The sequence below is a fragment of the Gymnoscopelus microlampas genome, assembly GCF_963454915.1.
Source record: "Gymnoscopelus microlampas genome assembly, chromosome: 1".
Lineage (NCBI taxonomy): Eukaryota > Metazoa > Chordata > Actinopteri > Myctophiformes > Myctophidae > Gymnoscopelus > Gymnoscopelus microlampas.
In genome coordinates, this window is record NC_139962.1 from 23,353,515 (window position 1) to 23,366,995 (window position 13,481).

The following is a 13,481-nucleotide window of genomic DNA, read 5'->3' on the forward strand; positions in this document are numbered from 1 at the left end:
ATCTTCAGGTGCCCCCGACCTCTCCTCCAGGTTCTTGGACTTCTTCCAAGCTAAAGTGGACTCCATCCACCAGCAGCTCCTGGCATCTGCCTCCCCCACGCCACACACACCTCGGCCTCAGGACTCAGGAGTCGCTGCCTGCCGTCCACCGCTGTGGATGATCCTATGGTCACTGAGTTGGTCATCAAGGCTAACTCATCCACCTGTTCTCTGGACCCCATGCCCACAGCACTAGTGAAGACGTGCCTACCCACCCTCTGCCCTTCCATCATGGACATCATCAACTCCTCCTCATTGCAAGCTGGCACAGGAGCTGCAGCCTCAAAATCGCTCAATCACCCCGATTCTCAAGAAGCCTGGTTTGGACCCTGAGGATCTGAGCAACTAGTGGATATTTCGACCTATCCCTTCCTCAGCAAAATCTTGGAAAATTCAAGCTAATATTATTATTATTATTATTATTATTATTAAGTATATTATGATGCCAATACATTTATACATTTACACAAGTAATATTTTGAATGAATTCATTGTGTTATAGCCTACTTTTAGCCTACTTAAAAAAAGAAAAAGTAGGCCGACTTGTTCCACCACTGACTATCCTACTGACTACCACTACACTGAACAATCAAATGCAACAGGACTGAAGGACTCACTGGCATTACCCTTAGTTATGACATTACCACGTGACTGAATTTGTCACGTGACCAACATAGAAGAAGTGATTTCAGTCCACAGCTGATCCACAGCAACTTTGGTCCACAGCCGTCAGGAAGAATGGTGCTGTGTGGGCTTTTAGTTATAACCTTTCTACACACAGTTAACTTATCACCACTCACTTCATTTAAAGGTAAGCTTTTAGTTAGGAACCTTTCTACACACACTTAATTTAACACCACGCATGTTATTTAAAGGTAGGTTAAGTGATTTGCGTTGGTTAAAATAAGTGTTAAATAGCTCTATATTCTGATAGTACTTATTGCTATAGAGTGTTTGTTCAGTATTAGGAGTTGTCTCTCCAGCTCTTTATTAAACAGAAAATGCATTTTCGTTTGAGTTTCAGTTTCATTTCCAATGTTATCCAACCAGGACAGAGAACTCAATCAGGATACAGATTAAACAAGTGAAATTGGAAGTAATGACACTAAGAAATGAGCAGACAAAATTGGAACTGGAACACTATACAAATTAAGCTTAAAAATGGGTACTTTCTCCTGATTGGCTGAGATTTTGACACCTACCGAAAAATGTATTTTCTGTTTATTAAAGAGCTGGAGAGACGGGGAGACTCCTGTTACTGAACAAACACTCTATAGCAAGGATTACTATCAGAATATAGTATTTTAACCTTTTAACAAAATATTTTTTGTTTTAACCAAAAAATATCACTTACCCCACCTTTTAAAGGATAAAGTCAAGCTGATTATTGCAGTGTTACTGTTACTATAGCTCCGACGGAACCTCTCCCTCCGCTGTATAGCTCCGAGATGAGGTTCCTCGTTTCTCGGTGCCGTTTTAGCAGGACATTGTCGCACATTACTTTACATGTTTCTTACCCCTTTCTGCACATCGTATCCAAAAAGTAAAGGTTTTCTGCCATGCTCTCAGATGTTTTAAGTTCTAGTGCACAATAAAAGCTATCTAACGAGTTGAAAAAAGTATTTCATTCGCCTCTGTCCTTTATTATGGAACCGGCCTCTGGCAATTCAACATTTGACCAGTAGGGGAATCAGTAATGTTATCTCTACGGGCGCAACTCTTGCGCAATGTCTTAAAAACATGCAACCGGATGAGGACAGAGGCGAATTAAATACTTTTTTCAACTCGTTGGATAGCTTTTATTGTGCGCTAGAACTTAAATCATCTGAGAGCATGGTAGAAAACCTTTACTTTTTGGATACGATGTGCAGAAAGGGGTAAGAAACATGTAAAGTGGAAAATGTGCGACAATGTCCTGCTAAAACGGCACCGAGAAACGAGGAACCTCATGTCGGAGCAATACAGCGGAGGGAGAGGTTCCGTAGGGGCTACTGGTACAGTTTCTGTTGCACTTGCTTTAATATGAAACCAATGTAAGATTACTTTGTAGAACTATATGAACCAGATGAACCTGTTTATTGTCACATGATCACATCTTGTTTTGAAGAAACAGGAACTGTTTTTCTTTCATTGACACACCACCTCCAGAATAACTTCCTTAAAAAAGTGTTAACGGTGATAGAAAGCACTTTAAATGTTGCTTTTGTACATGTTTGGAGAAATACGGACTTTACGGGTGGATGGGGGGGGGGGGGGGGGGGGGGTGTAAAGCCCAAGACGATCATAGATATGCAAATGTGAAAATCGATAAAATACATCTTTGCCAGATCTAAGGCTATAGCCTAGGCTACTATACAATATTGTAAATACTGTTAGTAATGAGAAAACTATAACTTTTTCCTTCTGTCCTATTAGAGGAGTACCATTTCAGCGAATGGATATCACAGGTATGTACATATTACACAATAATTACTAGAAAGTTTCACTTTGAATCTTTAAAAGTAATTAAAAACGCCAAAATGGGTAAAATCACGTGGTTTCCATTGTGGTCAATTTTAAACTTTCAACAATCACAATGATTTGTTTTTAATTATTGGTGCATTACACTGAAGCAACAATTACAGTATAGAAATGTTAACTATTATTTAAAGATATTTACTCAAAATATAAAGATAAGCGAAAAATAAGTTAGAAATTATATAGGCCTGTAGGATATATTCCACATACAATGTGCACAAGGCTGGTATAACAGCATAGGCATTAGCTACCACACAGTGTACACAACACAGCGTGTCAGTTTGTACATCACATGGCAGTGCATATTGTACAGTATATTTATATTGCACTGACCTAGAGGCACGGGGGTGGGTGGGGGAGTGTAATACCAGGCTGTGAAGTGCATTGAGCCATTCCACTTATCCGCGATATTATGTATACATATGCTGTATGTATTATGTTCCCTTGTACTGTATATTATCTACATTATCATCAGTGGTTTAAGACTCCCAAAAGGATATGTATTTGGTCTCAGACCATTTGAGAAGATTTTGTGCCAGGGAGTCCCATAAGAGAAGATTTTAGTTGTTAAATAATTTGAAGAGTATTCAAACTTTTTTATAATGTTTCTAGACTCTAGATGTTTCTAGCTTAACGTTTTTGAAAATCGCAGATCTGCAAGCTCACAGCGCGTTGACGTGTCAAAAGCTTGTAGATCTGCTTTTTTTGACTAGCAAAAGTATAGCAGATGTAAGGGTGGGTGTGCATCAGGGATCAGTACTTAGTCCATTACTGTTCGCTATTGTGATGGATGTGGTATCGAGGGAAGTGAGGGGTGGACTACCATGGGAGCTGCTCTATGCGGATGACCTGGTACTGATGGCTCACTCAAGGGAAGACCTAGCAAAGAGACTAGCAGCCTGGAGGACATGCTTGGAAGTGAAAGGGATGAAGGTGAATGCGGCAAAGTCAAAGGTCATGATTGGTGGTGCAGGCCTGGGAGTGATACAGCAGTCAGGAGCATGGCCATGTGGAGTTTGTGGGAAGGGAGTACAAGCTAACTCTCTCCAGTGCAAGGGCTGCCAAAAATGGGTCCACAGGAGATGCAGTGGAGTAAAAGGTAGCCTGCAAGTCGCCAGCGAAACATTCCAGTGCAAGCGGTGCAGGGGAGAAGTCGCACAGGCAGATGCAGCCGAGCAAGAGGGGCTTGTAGTAGACGGGGAAACATATGAGGTGGTGGACAGTTTCTGCTACCTGGGAGACATGCTTAACGCTGATGGGGGGGTGGACCTAGCGGTGACCACAAGGGTGAGAAGTGGATGGAAGAAGTTCAGGGAACTTATGCCCTTCCTAACATCCAAGGCCCCATCCCTGAAGATGAAAGGGCAAGTGTACTCAGCCTGCGTCAGAAGTGGCATGACATATGGAAGTGAGACATGGGCCCTGAGGGCGGAGCATGAAGAGAAGCTGAACAGAGCAGAGATGAGGATGATCAGATGGATGTGCGGTGTATCACTGAGGGAGAGAAAGACCAGTGCACAGCTGAGACAGAAGATGGGAGTGGAGGCCATAGTGGATGTGGTGAGGAGAGGCAGACTGCGATGGTACGGACACGTTGTAAGGAAGGAGGAGAATGATTGGGTGAAGAAAGTAATGTCGATCAACTTGGAGGGGACAAGACCCAGTGGCCGGCCTAAGAAGACCTGGCAGATGACCGTGCTAGCTGACATGAAAGCACTCGGCATCAATCACGAGATGGCCATGGACCGTTCCCGGTGGAAGAAAGCCATAGCGAGAACCCAGTCCAACCCAGCGGAGCCTGGAAAGCGGACTTTAAACAGATGATGATGATGATGATGATGCTATGTTGACTCATTTTGTTGGGGGCCACTTGGGCTGGAACCCCCTCAAGAATCCCTGTCCCCTGGACCCTAGTTTTTTGAGAGCCCCTTGGTCCGGCTAGGGGCCAGTGAGTGGGAGGTGGTCCTCCTAATCCCACAGGTGTGTCAGTAGGGGGGTAGTGGGCTTGTTTGTGAGACTCACTGCCGAGCGGGAATGACTTCCCCTGTATGTGATGTTAACAGATGTTAACGGACTGATACCCGATTCTTTTTTAAGAGGTGGTGACCAGGGTGAGAGGAGTCACCGGTAAAGGCTCTCATCTCTGTCCTGTCATGTCTATCCAGAACTTAAAATAATAGATCAAATACAAATAAAAGTGTAGACAACACGGGGTACTCCAGCACGTCGGACTGGCAGCCTTGTAGCTGGACATACTGTAATATTGTGGCCTACGGGTGAGATAGTTTGTGATCCAAGCCACCATGTTGTGGTCTATCTGCATGGCTGTGTGCTTCTCAGCAAGCAGGGGGCGCTGGATGGTATTGAACGCACTGGAGAAGTCGAAGAACATGATCCTCACAGTGCTCCCATTCTCGTCCATGTGTGAATAAGCCCTCTGCAGCATGTAGATGATGGCATCCACCACTCCAACTTTGGCTCGGTAAGCGAACTGTAGAGGGTCCAGGGAGTCACTCACCAGAGGCCGTAGGTGCTGCAGATCTCTCAAAGGTCTTCATGACGTGTGAGGTCAGTACCACTGGCCTGTAATCATTGAGAGTACTAGGATGCACACCTTTGGGCACTGGGTCTATGCAGGAAGTCTTCCACCACTCGGGCAGCCTCTTCAGTCTCAATTAGAGGTTGAAGAGATGCTTGAACAGTGCTGCCAGCTGTTCTGCACACGTCTTCAGCACCCTTGGACTGATGCCATCAGGCCCTGCAGATTTGCCCTGGTGTAGCCTCCCTCCCTCCCTGATGCTAGTGATTGATCAATATTTGGCTACCATGCAGGCATTTCTGGGTCACCCGCTCTCATGTTTTTGTTACTTAGGTTTGTTTTCTTGAACACAATGTTAAGAATGTAATTTAGATAGCATGTTATTTAAACAGATGCTAGGTCAATTGTTTACGTGATATCCTATAATTTCAGTGTACAGATTGTTATTTCGATAGTATATTGTTTATGATACTAGGTTCTTGGTTTACCTGGGATCCTAGTTTATTGAGGCACTACACTGTCTCTCTGCATTCTACATGTAGGTGATTATCTGGAAAAGAGCATCTGCTAAATGCCTGCATTGTCATTGTAAATTGTGGGGGTCCTGGAGAGATGACAGGTTGCAACCGATGACCCCTTTAGCTGACTGAACAATCTGCATCTGTCTATTTAATAGACAGTTCAGTAGCAATAAACTGTGTTACTATTACTACTACTAGAATAATGCTTCAGAGTAGGCTATAGGTTCTGCACTATGTTGCACCAGCTAAGTAAGTTCAAATGCACTTTACACCAGTGTAACTAAAATGAATCTTACATCTGTGGTTCAACCAAACAAACAACCAATATCAAATCAAGTTTAAACGTATCATTTACAGAAGACTTTGCACCCTGAGGGAACTTGATCACTGCTGTTGAAACAGGCTGCATGGACACTAAAAACAGTGCATTGTTTATACAGCATTTACCCATTCAAAACTATTCCATTATTTTTCTTGTCAGCACCATTTAGGCTACTATAATATTCTGAATTAACTCTCTGTTTCACTGTTTGATATGCAGCACAACAAAGTGTATGACTTTGAGGAGGAGTACTACCATCGTCTGCACATATTCACAGAGAATAAGAAGACAATCGATCATCATAATGCCAGGAACCACTCCTATACAAGTACATAGAATATATAGAATCCATAGGACCACTCCTATACAAGTACATGTAAACATGTAGTTATCTACTTGTTCTGTCTGCTAATGTGCATTAACAACTAATGCATTGTTTCAGATACAGTTAAGTGCAAATATATGGCAGATTATGGCACTCCGCCTCTACATGATTTACAGTGTTGCTCCACTGTTATAAGTATTATAAAGTACTGAGACATGAGGAAACTAAACTGATCTCTCTCACAGAAAAATTATTCTACACTGAAAATGCTACTTATTTTCTAACTTTCTTTTGCATAACTATGTAATATTGTAACAGTTTTCTTTTTTCTTTTACTTTCTTAGTGGGGCTGAATCAGTTTTCTGACATGTCCTTCGAAGAATTCAGGAAATCCTTCCTCTTGAGAGAGCCACAGGTACATAATTCTTAAATTTAGCACTGGTTTATTGAGACGAATGCTGTTTTAATCGCTAATTGAAGTTGATGACGTTAAAATTCTGTTGTTTTCCACAGAACTGCTCGGCCACCAAAGGGAATCACATGAGCAGCAGTGGGCCTTACCCCGAGGCTGTGGATTGGAGGAAGAAGGGCAACTTTGTGTCTCCAGTGAAGTATCAGGTACCTGATCGCCGCTGTCGGACAGAAATCGTGTATCTCTGTATTTCAACTTTTAACGTTTGTTTGTTTTTTCCATAAATTAATGGCTTACTTGTGAGGTTATAGATCTGCTATTTCTGCTATTTGTGAGTAGTGTGAAAATGCTCAGATTTTGTGTTCTCAATTGTGGTACTGTGAATATCCAAGCATAATTTAGAGAATAAAACTGTGCACACAGTGATTTAAGTAGCTGAAGTTTGAGCACAATCTGCACTTCAATAACATTTGATGCCAATAGTGCACTGGTTGTCAAAGTGGGGTCCAGGGACCCTCAGGGTTCCTTGAGGCGGGTTCCAAATGGACCCTTACAGGTCTGTAAAAAAAAGAGTGTGCAGATTTGTACACTCTCAGAGCTATTATATCTCAGAGTGAAATAGGGGAAGTTCTCTATAAGCCTCTAGGCTTCTAAGTGTCTCCTGCACAATATGGTTATATGTCTTTTTTTCCTTCTGTTTTTAACTCTTTATGTGCTAATAAATAAAACTGAGAGTTATGGGGTCCATTAGAAAATTAAAACAAGTTTGAGAACCACTGCAATTGTGGATAAACTCATACAGTAGCCTAACTAGTATTGGTGACTACTGCCACCTGCTGGTATAGAGAGTTATATCCTCTCACTCTGTGTGCTCCAGGGGACATGACCCGAAGCAACTGTTCAGTGACCGTTGTCACAGTTAGATCTCACAGGCCAACTTGGTGTGCAAGCAAAAAAAAAAAAACTAGGAAAAGTGCTCCTTGGAGCACAAGTCTCCGCCAGCAGACTTGTGTTGGGAATGTTGGGAATGTTCTAATTCTTATGTTCTAATTCTTACAAAAAATAGAACATGTTACTGTGTCATAGTAACATGACACAAGTGTCCTATCCGTCTGTATAACTGTCCTATCCGTCCTGTCTGTATAAGTGTCCTATCCGTCCTATCTATGTAAGTGTCCTATCCGTCCTGTCTGTCTAAGTGTCCTATCTGTCCTGTCTGTGTAAGTGTCCTATCCAATTGTTACAGTATCCGCCATTTCTCAGCCATTTCGTGATTATTCCTGTCTTACCTCACTTTGAAAGAGACTAAGACTCTTTCAAAGTGACACATGTATTTATAGGCCGCTATACGTCACTAGCCAATCAGATCACACTATATCACCGTATTGTCACGTGAGGCTTGACCAATGTTAGCTTGGCCGAGGGGGGGGGGACGGAAAGTGAAAACAATGTCTCCTGGCGGAGACAATTAACTCCCACCTGGACAAACTGGTTAAACTCACAACTCACTTTTTATTGCTCTTTATATATAAATATATTCATTAGCCACATTTTTCAGAAACATTGCTAATAAAGATATGGTGAAGAAAATGGGAATGTCCGCACATGATAGAGCAGTTTATCGTGTGCGGACCTTCCCCTTTTCTTCACTTGATTATTTTTGGGTCCAGCACCGTGTTTAAAGAAACTGTGGGGATATGCATATCCTTTGAGCATTAAAGCTAAAAGGAACATTAAAATGAGTTGTAAGCCTTCCATTTCTAAATGACTTGTCATGACATTCATACCAGAATATGCACACTTAAAAATCCCTAATGGTATACCAGAATAGCAGTAAGAATACATTGCTGCAGGCTTGCTGTTTGTTTACTACACTGTGGGACAACACACAGCTGTGGGAGCTGTGTTTTGAGTTCTACTTATGTTTAGTTCTGTGTGTTGAGTTCTACTTATGTTTAGTTCTGTGTGTTGAGTTCTACTTATGTTTCGTTTTGTGTGTTGACTACTAGTCGTGTTTGGTTCTGTGTGTTGACTTTGAGTACAACTTATGTTTTATTCTGTGTGTTGAGTACTACTTATGTTTCATTCTGTGTGTTGGGTACTAGTTGTGTTTGGTTCTGTTTGTTGAGTACTAGTTGTATTTGGTTCTGTGAGTTGAGTACTACTGTAGTTGTGTTTCTGTGGTTCTTCAGGGTAACTGTGGGAGCTGTTGGACCTTCTCCACTACCGGCTGTCTGGAGTCCGTCACTGCCATCGCTACCGGGAAGCTGTTACTTCTGGTGAGAGCTGCGTAAATGTACAATGTCAATGTTTTTATTTGGCGATCAAACCCAGCGATGACAATCGAATGGGCTACACCCATACAGTATGTTTGTTAAAGTAAAGGCATTTACTTTTTATTGTTTCAGTCTGAGCAGCAGTTGGTAGACTGTGCACAAGACTTCAACAACCATGGATGCATGGGGTTAGTAACAATAATGAAATCACATTAACATCATAATCACCATGCATGCTATCAACCAATTTAACAATATAAAATCACAAGTATAATAGTCTTTAATAAAAATGTGACCACAATTATGTATGTATGTAATATATAATGTAATGAGGGTACTGTTTTTTTTTTTTTTTTATAGCGGACTGCCCAGCCAGGCATTTGAATACATCAAGTACAACAGAGGACTTATGGCTGAACATGACTATCCATACACAGGCCATGTATGTTTTTTTAGGGTGACAAATTCTGCACTTGCCTGTTCTATTTCTATTCCTTGATTAAGGACTTTTGTCACTCTATTTTAGGATGGCATTTGTAGTTTCAAGCCTAAGCTGGCAGCTGCTTTTGTCAAAGAAGTTGTCAACATAACAATGGTGAGTACATAGCAATATGTAACAGCCACGAACATTCTGAAAACATCCAGTAAATAGCTTTGTATTAATGATTAACTTATTAACTTTTTTTAAATCATCAATATGAATTGAATTTTATATATAACAGTAGAGAGGCCTCCAGAGCACAATTATTTAAATATTTTACCTCGATTGCGATTAATGAAGGATTATAAAAAATGAAAGGTTAAAATAGCAGATCTGCAAGCTCACAGCGGGTCGCAATGTGGCCCATTGTGAGCTTGTAGAGTGGCTATTTTTGTACGGCAGTATACAGTATTACAGGGCTTAAGTAGTTAATCAGGTTAACTGATTTAGTCAATTATTTAAAAAAAACTATTTTTTGTCTTTTCGTGTTGATTTGTTGATTATTCTTTGAACCTACATGAGCAATATTAAATTGGTTAGGTTAATTGGCCTAGTGTTACCTCTCAATATTTCTGAGCCATTAATTGAATGACATTTGTGTATTCCTGAAAGGACAGTATGATGAAATGGAGATGGTTGATGCTGTGGCCAGACTCAACCCTGTAAGTTTTGGCTACCAGGTCACGGGTGATTTCATGCACTACAAGGAGGGTGTCTATAGCAGGTGAGTGAAGAGCCTCTTGTTATTGCACTTTTCTTTTTCCAATTATTTGTCATTTAGGTTTGATCACAACTAGACATTGGTCAGAGCACAGATAGAAAAGTACAGATATGTATATAAAAGTATATAATCTGCTCCTCTGCCCTTTGCATAGCTTGCACTGGTTCAGTGGTTCTCAAACATTTTCATGTCAAGGACCCCCAAATATATATGTATTTGGCTGCAGATCCCCATCTGAAAATAATTTCTGCCAGGGACCCCCATAAAAAAAGATTTGTTAAATGCTTTTTGAATTATTCCACATTTCTCAAAATGTTCACAATATCTAGCGATGAGATGCATTGTGAACTTGTAGATCGTCTGTTTTCTAAGAATAGACAAAGTATAAAACAGGGTGTCGTATGACGAATTATAGAAGAGGGCTTAATCGGTCAATCAGATTAATCGATTCAGTAGATTATTTAAGAAATCGTCAATACGTTGATATATTTAAAAAACAACGAGTCTCTCAAGTATTCGATTAATCAAAAAAGTAATCGATAGAATAATTGCTAAGAAAATAGTTGATAGTTGCAGACCTAACCATCAGCATTGTCCTCTTTTTGTAGCACCCAGTGTAAGAACGACACGCAGTCAGTGAACCATGCGGTTCTGGCTGTGGGTTACGCCACTGATGACAGCGCTACGCCATACTGGATAGTGAAGAACTCCTGGGGCACAAGCTGGGGAATGGATGGGTAAATACGCAACTCATAACTCTGTCTGTCTGTCTGTCTGTCTGTCTGTCTGTGTGTGTGTGTGGTTACTATACTTGTGAAGGCGAAATGTCACCACAAGTAGTAAGTAGAATTTGAGAAATAGACAGCGTGAGCACAATGTTTGAGTTAGCCTTACAATTAGGAAAAGATTCAGGTTAGGATTGGGCATTTTTAGAGGTAAGGTTCCCTAATCCTAAGGGGTTGGATTGATTGATTGAATACTTGATTAACAGTTTGCACAGTGGTACGATTTTTTAATTATGCTAAAAGGATAACGCAAAAAGCCCTGAGGGCTTGTTTCCATTGTGGTCCTATGTAATCTCTGTGTGTGTGTGTGTGTGTGTGTGTGTGTGTGTGAGAGTGAGGGATGGCCAACCGATAACCGCCGTTAAATCGCCAACCGATTAATACTAACGATTAAAATTAATCGTAAAAAAAAACCCGGTAATCGGTTAATAAAATGTCTCCATTTGGCCATCCCTAGTGTGTGTGTGGTTTTTGATTGTACTTGTATTGTTTATGCCCCTTTTAGCTGAATAAGTGAATCAGCCATGTTATGTGTAGGTGTGGGGAAAGATAAAATGAATGCGCTGAAATATTGCTTCTCCTTGTCGTGATTTTAGTGTTTGCTTTGTTTTCTTCACTCAGATACTTTCTGATGGAGCGAGGGAAGAACATGTGTGGCCTGGCGGCGTGTTCCTCCTACCCTCTGCCTCTGGTTTGAGCTACAACACAACCAAACAAGAAGAAGACAGAACCTCAGGATGACTTCACCCACAGACAACGTGATCTATAATCTAATGTGTGAAAAAAAGCTGATCTGCAAGCAATATTTGCCACTTTGGCACTGTTACATGATTATTGTTTTACATTTAAAAGGTTTTATCATAATCATTCATCAATCATTTATATCATTTTAATAGTTTTTATGTGCACCACCCATGATTTAAGGTTTGATTTAATCACCTACATACTGTAATTCTTAAGCTGCTTTCTGGAATATCTTTTTTTAAAAACAATGTTTAAATGATTATTCTGATGTTACAGAGTTTTATAAGAACATACTGTATACTGTACATGTACAGAGACATCGAAGAAATAAATATAAGGGGAATAAATTAATTGAAATACAATTTCCAGGGTTGTTTTCATATCAGTGTTGTATTTTCTATAGTATGGTATACCATACTTGAATGGTAGTTTGAATGTACTATAATCCCTTTAATGTATTCAGAAAAAAATAAAATACAGATTTTTATTTTATGGGATTAAATGTTGTATAGACACATTTCGTACACGACACGTTGATCTGCAAACACAGGACATCTGTCTGAACATTCCCTACGGCAGTGGTTCTCAAAGTGGGACCCGGGACCCCCAGGGGTCCTTGATGGGGTTCAAGTGGGTCCCCAGCAAAACATTTTAATATCAGTGCAGGAACAAACCCTCAAAAAGAGCCTTAGTTTTTGAGATACCCCTCCCCGGAGTAGAACAAAACGGGACATAGTTTTTTCATATCTTTAGGATGTCCCCTTCATGAAATGGATTGTCCCAAGTTTTACTTTTACTGCAAAAGTCATGAAATCGATCCATGAAGTGACTCACCACATCAGCATAGGGCACAAAAACGCCCTATGCTGAAAGTGGGAGCTCCAAGTAAATCCTCTGTCATTTTCTACCTGCTGGTTGTTTTTAGATCATACTTGCACAGATGGTCTACATGTAGTGTCCCTACATCCCAAAACAATCAGAATGCCAATATGTGGTTCTATTGTGAATCAGTAGCCTTTTATATGAGGCCTTAAATAGGCGGAAATAGCTAAAAGTGGACTTTTCTTAGAAATATTCACATGGAATACTGGTCCTACTCTTCTGTCAGGGGTACAACAAAACTTCACCTTGTTTTTCCATAACTTTGACTTGTCCTCTTCATGAAATGGATGGTCAATGCAAATGCGTGGATTCTTGGAAAACATCTGCAAGACCATGAATCCACGCATTTGCATTGACAAAGCATTGGCAGATTCTGCCCCAGAGGTAAAATAAAAGTGCGGTGGGAGCGCGCCCTAACCATCCATTTCATGAAGAGGACAAGTCAAAGTTATGGAAAAACAAGGTGAAGTTTTGTTGTACCCCTGACAGAAGAGTAGGACCAGTATTCCATGTGAATATTTCTAAGAAAAGTCCACTTTTAGCTATTTCCGCCTATAATAAGGCCTCGTATAAAAGGCTGCCGATTCACAATAGAACCTCATTTTGGCATTCTGATTGCTTTAGGATGTAGGGACACTACCTGTAGACCATCTGTGCAAGTATGATGTAAAACAAAAAAGCATCAGGTAGAAAATGAGAAAGGATTGACTTCGAACTCCCTTTTTCAGGGTAGGCGTGTTTTGGCAGTGGTGAGTCACTTTGTGGATGAATTTCATGACTTTTGCAGTAAAAGTAAAACTTCTGACCATCCATTTCAGGAAGAGGACATCTTAAAGACATGAAAAAACAATGTCACATCTAGTTTTACCCCTGATAAAGAGCTGGACCAAAGTTACAAGTAAATATTGCTCAGAAGA

At 40.7% G+C, this 13,481-nt stretch overlaps 1 protein-coding gene across 1 annotated transcript; it reads left to right on the plus strand.

Annotated features, from left to right (window-relative positions):
- The first annotated feature begins 721 nt into the window (after positions 1–721).
- Positions 722–12,062, plus strand: ctsh (cathepsin H). Its single transcript, XM_084052773.1, has 12 exons — positions 722–850; positions 2,455–2,486; positions 6,158–6,266; positions 6,608–6,678; positions 6,777–6,881; positions 8,868–8,954; positions 9,084–9,139; positions 9,312–9,393; positions 9,478–9,546; positions 10,050–10,156; positions 10,762–10,890; positions 11,560–12,062. The coding sequence occupies exons 1-12, from the start codon at positions 778–780 to the stop codon at positions 11,633–11,635; spliced, it is 996 nt and encodes a 331-aa protein (XP_083908899.1). The 5' UTR covers positions 722–777; the 3' UTR covers positions 11,636–12,062.
- Positions 12,063–13,481: the final 1,419 nt, after the last annotated feature.

Excerpts from the sequence above, each read along its gene's own strand:
- ctsh (XM_084052773.1), top strand. The coding sequence starts at position 778 with ATGGTGCTGTGTGGGCTTTTAGTTATAACCTTTCTACACACAGTTAAC. Across the intron at positions 6,267-6,607 it reads CAGGAACCACTCCTATACAA|TGGGGCTGAATCAGTTTTCT; the intron begins GTACATAGAATA and ends TTACTTTCTTAG. Across the intron at positions 9,394-9,477 it reads ACTATCCATACACAGGCCAT|GATGGCATTTGTAGTTTCAA; the intron begins GTATGTTTTTTT and ends ACTCTATTTTAG.